Here is an 11,231-nt window from a genome sequence, read left to right on the forward strand (position 1 = left end):
AACCCTGTGCAGCTGAGGGAAGGGCTGTGCTGCAGAGGTCAACCCTATCCGTAGGCTCATCCCCACCAGGGCAAATGCTGCTTGGAGAGTGAGACCAGAGAATTTAGTGAGAGATCCCAAGAAATGTGGGGAGTGGAAGGGAGAGCTCAGGCCCTTCCCCCAACATCTTCGCCTCCCCCAGCTGGGCCCTCCAGATAACCATGGCCTGCTGCACTTGCTTGATAACACTTGTCCCTTCCTCTACGTCAGGGGTTCTTAACCAGGGGTCCCTGGGCCTGAATTTATATTTAAAAAACACAGCATTATTTTTGTGGGGACGTGTTGGTGCAGGTGTGGTATATTTATTAAATAATAAACAGTATAGTATGGACTTAGTTAGGGCTCCCTGGTTTTCACCTGACTGGCAAAGGGGTCTGTGGAACAAAAAAGGTTAAGAATCCCTTCTCTATGTGGATTTTTTTTAGAAGTCTTTTGTCTCTGCTTGTCTTCTTTAGGAGGCACTGGGAACTTAACCCAGGACCTCCCGTGTGGGAGGCAGGCGCCCACCTGCTTGAGCCACATCTGCTCCCTGACATGGATCTTTTTGTTTGTTTCCAACTTTTTTTTAAACTTTATTTTGTACATTTAATAATTGAAAATATAAACAATGGTTTAAGAATAAAGAGAAAATACAGTTGAATAAAAACATATTTCTCAATTAAATGTCCTGGATACATCTAAAAATTTTTTGAATCATACAATATGTTATGCAATATATTTGGTTCATAGTAACACAATCACACAGTATTTGTCTTTTTGTGTCTGGTTTGCTTCACTCAACATAATGTGCTTCAGTTTCATCCATGTTGTCATATGCTTTATGACTTCATTTCTTCTTACAGTTGCGTAATATTCCATCGTGTGAATACACCACAGTTTATCCATTCTTTGGCTGATGGACACCTGGGTTGTTTCCAAATTTTGGCAATCGTGAATAACACCATCTTATAGCTGTTTTAAGGATTTGTTTTTATGTTTACATCATTAATCCATTGGGAATTTATCTTTAGGCAACTGTCTCGAGTTACTTGCTCTGAAAAAGCGACCTTCATAATATCCTAAGACCCACATATCCAAGAGTCTGTTTCTGGACTCTCTTCATTTCATTGACTTGTTTGTTCCTGAGCCAATACTACACTCTTTTTCTTTTCTTTTCTTTTTAAGATTTATTTATTTATTTATTTATCTCCACTTCCCTCCTCCCCCCCCTCCAGTTGTCTGCTCTGTGTGTTCTTCTGTGACCGCTTCTATCCTTATCAGCGGCACCAGGAATCTGTGTTTCTTTTTGTTGCATCATCTTGTTGTGTCAGCCCTCCGTGTGTGTGGCGCCAATCCTGGGCAGGCTGCACTTTCTTTCACGCTGGGCAGGTCTCTTTACGGGGCGCACTCCTTGTGCGTGGGGCTCCGCTATGCGGGGGGCACCCCTGCGTGGCACGGCACTCCTTGCGCGCATCAGCACTGTGCATGGGCCAGCTGCACACGGTACTACACTCTTTATCATTGTACTTTTATAGTATGTTTTGACACCCTTTACTTGGCTTCTATGACTTGACACTTCCCTATTTTTATACTTCTCTGGCGACTCAGTCTCAGGTTCTGGCTCATCCCTAAACATTGTTAAGATCCTGGCTCTACACATCTTCACTCCACACCCCCTCTTGGGGTGATCTTATCCACCTAAATATCTCTGGGGTTCACCCAATTCTCTCCATGCCACTGTGGCTATTTTAGGACTGACCTCCTTCACCAGGTACTTTGGAAATTGGAGTCTCTCCCGCCGACTCATATCCCTGTCTCTTATCATCCCTGTAATCCAATCGCTACACTGCAGCTAGTGAGAAGATTAAATTTATAAAATGTAAATGTAAATTTATAAAATGTCATTACATTTACTTAAAACCTTTCCAAGCTGTCCCACCCCCCACACTGTGGGGCCCACAGGATGACGTTCAAACTCTGGTCTATAAGGCGCTGCGTGATTTGGCTCCTGTTTGTCCACTCCATCCTTACTCTTTATAAACCAAGCTCTTTTCCTGGAGCAGTAGACCCTCTTTACCCTGTTAACTTATTTTAAACGTCACGGCTTCTTCGGCACACTTCCTTTAGAACCAACCCCCCTTCCACTTGGGTTAGGCGCCCCGGTTCGCTTTCACAGCCGTTGTACACACACATTCATCGGATTATCTACAGGCCGTGGAGGTCGCAGTTCGCCACTGAGTCTCCAGCACCTAGGACAGAGCCTGGCACAAAGTAGGTGCACAGTGAACACAGGCAGTGCGTGGATGCGTGAGGGCGGGCGTCCTTTGGGACGCAGTGCGTAGTGGCCCAGAGCGCTTGGGTTCCCACGGTGGGGAAGGGCGCGGAGAAGTTGTTAAGGGAGGTGGATAGGGCTCAAACCCCACCAGGGCCCAGCCTCCTCCGGACCACGGCGGAACCACCCGCTTCCTGCCTAGCCTAGGCGGAAGTGGGGGCGCGGGCTTCCCATGATGCCCCGCGGGGCGCGCATTCAAATTGCTCTGCGTGGAAGGAGGAGGTTGTCATGGCCTCGTCGGAGACGGAAATGCTTTCCCCGGCCGCAGTGGCAGGTAAGGCTTGGGGTCCGGGGCTTGGGAGTCCTTGAGGACCTGTTTGTTCCCTACCGCCGCTCCCTCCTGTCACCTAACCTTTGGCCCTTTCTCCGGACTGTCTCGCCTGTCACCCATTTCCCCGCGTCCCGCCCCACTGTCTCCGTCACCCTCTCGGCCCTGGCTCCCCTTGGTTCGCTTCCTTCAGTCTTCCTCTCGGCATTTTCTGAACCCCACTTGACTCCCGTTTCTTTTGAGTCATTTCCCCAGATCTCTAGGGCCCACCGCTTTCTGGGCGGAGCCCAGTCCCTGCTCGGAATGCCACATTGTAGCCAAGAGACCTCTGGAATCCTTCCCCGCCGCGGTTCCTTCCCCGTTTGCAGTGGTGGCCGATATGATGGCCTTAAAGGAATGAGAAGACTGGCTTTGATCTTTAACTTTTCCCCCTTGTCCCTCTATTTACATAGATTTGGAGTGGTTCGAGAAGTCGGAAGAAACTCACCCTCCACAGCTGGAACTACTTAAGACTGCCTCTGTCCAAGGACCTCCCAACACTTCCGAGTCCTTTTGCCCCAGAATCTGCCTGGTGCCGGTGGTGTTTCCCGGGCCTGTGAGCCAAGAAGGCTGCTGTCGGTTTACCTGTGAACTTCTAAAGCATGTTATGTACCAACGTCAGCAACTCCCTCTGCCCTACGAACAACTTAAGCACTTTTACCGAAAAACTACCCAGGTTGGTACTGGCTTTGGGGAAAAGTCGTAAGAAGATGTGGAGGCTCTTAGATGGTAGGCAGGTGGAAAAAAAAAAGGGATTAATATATCTTCAGAGCCTGTCAGGCTGAGCGCTGTAAGGAATGTGATGCACTTTCTCCCCACTCTAATCTTTGGTAGTCTAACCGTCCCTGCTTTTTCTCTTGTTTTCTTTTCCTGAAACACTGATTATTTGTTGCATTTGGACTTAGGTAATTGACATAATTTTAGTGTCTTTTCTCTCCAAATCATCATCTCTTTGTGTTTTTTTTGTTCTTTTTTTTCTGGGAGGGCTTTCTTAACTTTATATTCCAACAATTCTGTTTTTTTTTTCTTTTTTGGGGGGGCAATCATTTTCTTAAGACCTCTTAATCTTTGCATGTTCCTTTGTAAATTTTTATTTTTTGTTTCCATGCTCCTTTTCATTTTTTTATTTTTTATTTTTTAAAGATTTATTTATTTATTTCCCCCCCTCCCCGTTGTCTGTTCTCTATTTGCTGTGTCTTCTTCTTTGTCCACTTCTGTTCTTGTCAGCGACATGGGAATCTGTGTTTCTTTTTGTTGTGTCATCTTGTTGTGTCAGCTCTCCGTGTGTGCGGCGCCATTCTTAGGCAGGCTGCACTTTCTTTCGCGCTGGGTGGCTCTCCTTACACGGTGTACTCCTTGTGCGTGGGGCTCCCCTACGCGGGGGACACCCCTGCATGGCAGGGCACTCCTTGCGTGCATCTGCACTGCGCATGGGCCAGCTCCACACGGGTCAAGGAGGCCCGGGGTTTGAACCGCGGGCCTCCCATGTGGTAGATGGACGCCCTAACCACTGGGCCAAGTCCGCTTCCCTCCATGTTCCTTTTTAATAGCATCCTGCTCTAGTTTCATGGCTGTGTTAACTTCTCTTACATGAGGATATTAATAATAGTATTTTTGAAGTTTTCCCACTTCTTCTAGTGTCTTAGTTTCTTTCAGATTCCTTTTCCCATTTGATTTGGTCTCTGACTTTCTTTTTGCTGTAGGCTTTTATTCTGTGATTAGGGATCTGATGAATAAATTAAAGAAAAAGTAATTGGAAGTTGAGTGGAAGTTCTGTGTGCACGGTTGGGACTTGTGAGTTGATAGACTTCACTCTAAGGAGGTTGTGTGCGAACCTGGCGGCCCCTTTGGGGGACTTTCCAAGCACCAGTATTAGAAGGGCTTCTGTCTGGGTGTGGGAGAAAATTGGTAGGGAGCCTCAACGTCTACCTAGGTTTTCAACCAGTCCTCTGTGTTCATTCTTGCTTTCTGTGGTGCTTGATACAGCCAACTCCTGAACCTTTCTGAGTTTCTGCAGAGTGAATTGGTTTGCTTCTTGTGGGAATCCCCTCTGCTGGCACTTGGTTTTCAGCTCTTTTGAACTCCATCTGCACTGGGGAACTGCATCTCTTTTTTGTTGCGTCATCTTGCTAACGTCAGCTATCCGTGTGTGCGGCGCCACTCCTGGGCAGGCTGCGCTTTTTTTCATCCAGGGTGGCTCTCCTTGTGGGGCATGCTCCTTTCATGGGGTTCCCCTATGCGGGGACACCCCTGCGTGGCAGGGCACTCCTTGTGCACGGCAGCACTGCACATGGGCCAGCTCCACATGGGTCAGGAGGCCATGGGGATCAAACCCTGGACCCTCCATATGGTAAACGTACACTCTGTCAGTTGAGCCACATCCACTTCCCTCCGTCTGCTTTCGTCTTCCAAAAATTTGTTGTTGCCTCTTGGCCACTGTTGTCTATTCTTCAGTTCTCTTTGCCCTTGGGAATTATTTCTCTCTCTTTTTATTTTTCTTGGCTGCTTTTCTCTCATTTAGTCACATTTAAGGTGGGAGCACAAATAAACCTGTGTTCAGTTTGGCATGTTTAACTGGAAGACCAACCCCACAATGGCCTTTATTAGACCAAATAATCCTCATTCCTGTTATCAGTTTTACCTGTACAGCAAAAATTTGCTGTCCTCTGCCATGTTTCCAGATTGCCTTGATTTTTTAGTTGCCTGTTTCTGGGTGTCCTTTAGCTTCAGAACACTACCTTTGCTCTTTCAAGTGTGAGAGAATTATGGTTTTGTGCAAAGAATATATTTTCCCTTTTGACATGATGTCCTCTGACAAAATCTGTTGTTTTTGTCTATAGTAGTTCATTGTGCTGGAAATCCCAAAAGCATTCTTCAGAGAGCATTAGCTGGGGCATCAACTTATCTGTACTTTATCTTTCCCTTTCACCATTCTTTGTCTTCACAGGCGGAGGACGTGGTGAGGAAAAAGCCTCGGACCACTGCTGAGACAAATAGCAGTAAATGCCAACAAGCCCTGGCAGAATTGGAGAGTGTCCTCAGCCACCTAGAGGGCCTCTTTTCCCGGACACTAGTACCACGAGTGCTGATCCTCCTCGGGGGCACTGCCCTAAGTCCCAAGGAGTTCTATGAGCTTGACTTGTCTCGGCTGGCCCCCGACAGCAGAGACCAGAGCCTGAGCGTAGCAGCTTGTCTGCGCCGTCTCTTCCGAGCCATTTTCCTGGCTGACGCCTTCAGTGAGCTGCAGGCTCCTCCACTGATGGGCACCATCATTATGGCACAGGGTCATCGTGAGTGTGGAGAAGATTGGTTTCGACCCAAGCTCAACTACCGAGTGCCCAGCCGGGGCCACAAACTGACTGTGACCCTGTCCTGCGGTAGACCTGCCATTCCAGCCGTGGCCTGGGAGGATTACATCTGGTTCCAGGCCCCAGTGACGCTTAAAGGCTTCCACGAGTGAATGAGAGTGCTTCATGATCGTGAAAACACACTGGCTAAATTATCTTCTTCCCTGTGGTACCAAGTCACCCATCTCTTGCTTGGAGCGGGAGCTGCTTCTCAGGGAGGGAGGGAGGAATGTTTGAGTCTTCTGGCTTCCTGCCTCCCCTCCTTAGATTAATTGGTGGATGGCTGGCTGGAATAATTTTCATTGAACAATATATCTTTGAATCACAGGATTGATCTTTGCAGGGGGCGTTGGCTCAGGCATTTATTTGGGGGTTGGACAGCAGACATGGGCCCATGGACTCTCCCATGATGGAAGCCCTTTTCTGCTTCTCGCTGTGGCCTTTCAGAATTTTTACCAGGGACATAATGTGGGTATGACGCATGAATTTAACTATAAGATGAATTAATTTATATTAAATTTTCCTGAAACTCTCTTGGTTTAAAGAGACTTTCTAGGCTTGAGGCTAGAGTATTTTGTCTTTCTACTTGGCCTCTTCCGCTTCAGGGCTTTCCAGGCTTTATTAGTGGTTCTTTCTCTTTAGCAGCCGCAGGCCAGTCTGGAAAGTTAAATGACTTGGTCACTGATTCCAGTTATCCCTTCCACATGGGAACTTACCTCATTGTGGTTTTAATATATTACGGGTTGGCATAAGAACTTAAATGGGAATTTTGGGGGAGTTTTGTGGAAGCCTCAGCCTACAGGCAAAGACCAGCAGGCAAAACAGAAAAAGTTTAAAAACTCAGAAATGCATAAAATGTATGTTCTGCTAAGTATAATATTACCTACACAATATTTTACTATTTAATACCATAAATAACATGTACACAATTTTTAAAAAACTGCAGTTCTATGCACTGGTATGGGGATGCCAAGCGTGTTTATGGCAGTCTCTCACGTGATGACATCTCGTGATCTTGCAGTGACCTTTGCCCTTCCAGTTCTCTTATCTTGTGTCATATAAATGCCATAAACTCTATTAAAATCATAGATCCTAAGTGTAATGTTCCTAGTGGTTGGGAAAGTGTTCCCAAGACACAGAGGAAAGTGAACTTGAAGGAAAAAGTAGAATTGTTAGATATACTTCCTTCTGGCAAAATAACTTATTGGCTACCATCATGGTATTTTTTTGTTTTTTGTGTTTTTTAAATTTATTTCTCCCCCCTCCCTCCATTGTCTGCTCTCTGTCCATTCGCTGTGTGTTCTTCTGTGTCTGCTTGCATGGTGTTTATGAGTTGACCTTAAGGCATATCAAGAGTAAAAGGAAATCCGAAAAGCTTGTTGCTACCGCCATACCACCAACTGCAGAGCATTTGGGTAAACTGAAATCTGCATTAAGGGCTCACAGAAAGTGCAGCATTCTTTTGGGTGCAGGATTGTTATAAAAATGCATTCCGGTAGATGCTGGCATCATACCAGAAAAGGCTAAGTCCTTATATGATTGCCTACAGGAAAGTGACAGTGAAGGGTCTGCCCCTGTGGATTTTCAGGCCAGCAAAGGCTGTACCCCTAACCTCCGGCGATGTGGAAGGAATAACTGTAGTTTGATAGCAGAGCTAGGCTAGAGTCCTCTAACTTTCCCAAAGCCAAGATCACTTTTTTAGGTACTGGGGGTCAGGGATTGAACCTGGGACCTTGTATATGGAAAGCTAGCACTCAACCACTGAGCCATATTGGCGTCCCCAAGTTGGTTTTTTCATTTGTTTTGCTTGTTTTTGTTTTTTCAGGAGGCACCAGGAAACAAACCGGGACCTCCAATGTGGGAGGTGGGCACTCAACGGTTCAAGGCACATCTGCTCCCTGAGATCACTTTTTTTAAAATCTTTTTATTTCTAAAAATTTTTTCTTTTTTTTTAATCTTTTTTCTTTTTTTTTTTTAATCTTAAATTTTTTTTTTTGTTTTTTTCTTTGAGATCCCTTTTGCTGTGGGTAAAATTCCAGGCCACTCAGTGGGACCATGGTGATTTAGGGTAACAATCTGGCCCTGTGCCTGGTCTGCAGTAAGCTATCAGCAAGTTTGCTGAAAGAATGGTGAGGAGGGAAGTGTTCAACACAAGACTTTTCCCTCTCTGAGAGCTTGCACCACAGCCCTGTTAGCAAACCATCAGCCATAGCCGTGTCTTGGGTGAGTGTGAGTTTGTCAGTCCTTCTCAAGCCTCCATGGATTCAAACACATAGCTTGTGCCAGATGTGGGAAGCTGAGGCCCGAGGGACAGGCCTGTTCTTCCCCTCAGACTTGAGAAGCAAGTGTCGGGGGAATGGGGCTCTGAGAGCCCGGGCTGAATGAGGGCTGGTAAAGTGAAAGGGGAGGGTCTTTGCAAGGCCTAGTTGACCTCCGTGCTGAGGCCTCCAGGGCTGCCCTGTGGGGTCAGTTCCCTGCGGCCAAATGTCCCTTTAGGAGTTCTGCCCAGGCCGGCTCCACTGTGGTTGAATGTGGCCGCTGGCGATATTGTCCTTAAGCAAAGCCTACCCTCCTGCCTGTGGCAGGGGGCACTTGGCCATCCTGGTTTTTTTCTTTTTTTTTTTCTTTTTTTTTCTTTTTTCTTTTTTCTTTTTAAATTGATTTTGTAAAAATGTTACATTAAAAAACATCCTGGTTTTTCTTGATGCTGTCCTGAACACCCATGTTGAAACTTGTCCTTCCTGGGGAAGGAGAACACCTGTTCATTTCATGGAAGCCAGATGAAGCCAGAATCTGCTGGTATTGGAGATGTGGTGTGTGTGTGTGTGGGGGGGCAACAGTACATAGTAATACTGTTTAGAATTAGGTAAGAAGAAGTAGGTCAAGTAACTAAAACATAGTATATATTTTTATTTTTTAAAGATTTATTTTTTATTTCTGCCCCCCCACTCCCCATTGTCTGCTGTGTCCATTCACTGTGTGTTCTTCTTTGTCCACTTGCATTCTTGTCAGCAGGACCGGGAACCTCTGTCTCTTTTTGTTGTGTCATCTTGCTGCGTCAGCTCTCCATGTGTGCAGCGCCACTCCTGGGAGGCTCTCCTTACAGGGTGTACTCCATGTGCTTGGGGCTCCCCTACGTGAGGGACACCCCTGCACGGCACGGCACGGCACTCCTTGAGTGCGGTAGCACTGTGCATGAGCCAGCTCACCACACATGCCAGGAGGTCCTGGGATTGAACCTGGACCTCCCACGTGGTAGGTGAATGCTTTATCAGTTGAGCCAAATCCGCTTTCCTATATTTCATTTTATACAATCTTTTAAGCACTTTACATACATTATCTAAGCCTAACAACCTTGTGATGTATGTACTGTTTATCCATTTTATTGATGAGGCTTGGGGAGGTTGAATAACCTGCCCAAGTGGTGAAACCTGGATTCAAACCCAGTCCATCGGCTCCAGAGGCTGAAGGCTTTACACTGTGCTGCACATCCTGCACAGTTTTACTCTGAAATAATTAAACAGGATCTGTCCTGCCAAAGGTGGTAGCACTGGGAAGCTGTAAGACTGCCCTCTGACTTCAGATTCTGCTTACTGACATGGAATTTGCCAGTAACATTAGGTGCTAAGTAAATATGAATGAAATGAAAACAAAAGGTTTTGTTTCTTTTTTTGTGCTGTGGCCACCTGGAACAGATTCTACCAACCAGAATTTTGGCTACTTTTCTGTCTGGTACTATTATCTTACAGAAGAGGAACAGGGCCCTATGTCCCACTTAGGAAAGGGATAGGCCGAGGGCTCTGCTAAAGGGAATGGGGGACTTCTGAACTAGGAAGGTATAAATTGTTTAGAGAGGAAAGACCCATTAAGTCAGTTCCCTCAAATACTAATTTTAAAAGCCTTCACACCAATGCCTAGACAGCCAAAACAAACTGGGTAATTTAAAACATTTCTCCATTGGCTTGCCATTAGAGCCCAGTTCATTCTGATTTCATGGGTCCTCTTCAAAGGAATCCAGAAATGAGAAGATCAATTAATAGGACTAACAGTAAAGCACATCTCCTTCCCTGCAAACAAGCTGGCTAAGGAGCCTGTTTATCTGTTTGTCTTTGGCTAGGGACTCCAGAGGCAGATGTGGTAGTCTCTAGCCAAGGAAAGATGGCCCCAGCCACAGTGGGGTTTCCGGCCTTTCATCTGTTGCTACCACTTGTGCCTAAAAGGTATAGTTGTGGAGGCCAAGGTCAGTGAGCATAGGCTATAAATGTTACCCTTTTTGTACATCTCACCACATCCTTCTTCCCCAAGGTGTGACCCTATCCCTTGCCCCATTGCCTAGGTCTCCCTTTGTCACTTATTTGGAATAGTCCTATGAAGGGGTGGATAAAGAGACATGGGTGAAGACTGAACAGAATGGAGCAGATTTGGTAAAGTCTTGCTTTGGGGAGGATTAATTGCCCATGATCCTAGACTTTTTTCTTTTCTTTTCTGGTTTCTTTCACTTAGCATAATGTGTTTTTTTATTGTAATTTTTTAAAAAAATTAATTATCAAAGTTGTAGGATTACAGATCAGGTAAAAAGCACAACATTCCCATATACCATCCCCGCATCGTTGACACCTTGCATTAGTGTACCCCAGATTTTTTTTCTTTTTTGAGGTGCCTGGGCAGGGGATTGAACCCTAGACCTCATATGTGGAAAGCCAGCACTCAAACACTGAGCTACAGGGGCTCTTGATCAGTCCCAGACTTTTAAAGCCAGAAAGGATCTCAAACTATTCCAAATTCTTCACAGATAATTCCGAGGCCAAGAAGTGATGCAACTGATGTGAAATAATACAACTAGTGTCAGAGTTAGGACTTCGCGTTGTTTTTCCTCCCAAGCCCCCATTACACGTACAGCGAAGACTCCTGAACGTACATGCAGGGTGGACTCGATGGCAGAGCTCAGGGGGGGGCGAAGCATCCACGCAGCTGGGGGGTTGCGACGTGCAACCTCACGCTGATGGTATTAGGGAAAGCCATACAGTTGTCAAGACAACGGAAGACGCACGGTCCCGAGCTCGCAAAAGGTAGCGCGAAGCGCCAGCGTGAGGCCAGGCTCGGCCGCGCGGCTCCGGGCGGGGCAGGGCAGGCAGCGAGCGCCCAGGGGGCGGGGTCAGAGCGGCCACGTGGGCGGGGCCCGGCTCCCAGCAGGCCGCGGGGCGGGGCTTCGGGTCCCCATGGAGAC

The 11,231-nt window shown here is 46.7% G+C and overlaps 1 protein-coding gene across 1 annotated transcript; it reads left to right on the forward strand.

Annotated features, from left to right (window-relative positions):
* Positions 1-2,540: 2,540 nt before the first annotated feature.
* MAD2L1BP (MAD2L1 binding protein) lies at positions 2,541-9,659 on the forward strand. Its single transcript, XM_004473074.5, has 3 exons — positions 2,541-2,624; positions 3,071-3,333; positions 5,605-9,659. The coding sequence occupies exons 1-3, from the start codon at positions 2,579-2,581 to the stop codon at positions 6,115-6,117; spliced, it is 822 nt and encodes a 273-aa protein (XP_004473131.1). The 5' UTR covers positions 2,541-2,578; the 3' UTR covers positions 6,118-9,659.
* Positions 9,660-11,231: the final 1,572 nt, after the last annotated feature.

This window comes from Dasypus novemcinctus, chromosome 11 (assembly GCF_030445035.2).
Source record: "Dasypus novemcinctus isolate mDasNov1 chromosome 11, mDasNov1.1.hap2, whole genome shotgun sequence".
NCBI classification, from domain to species: domain Eukaryota; kingdom Metazoa; phylum Chordata; class Mammalia; order Cingulata; family Dasypodidae; genus Dasypus; species Dasypus novemcinctus.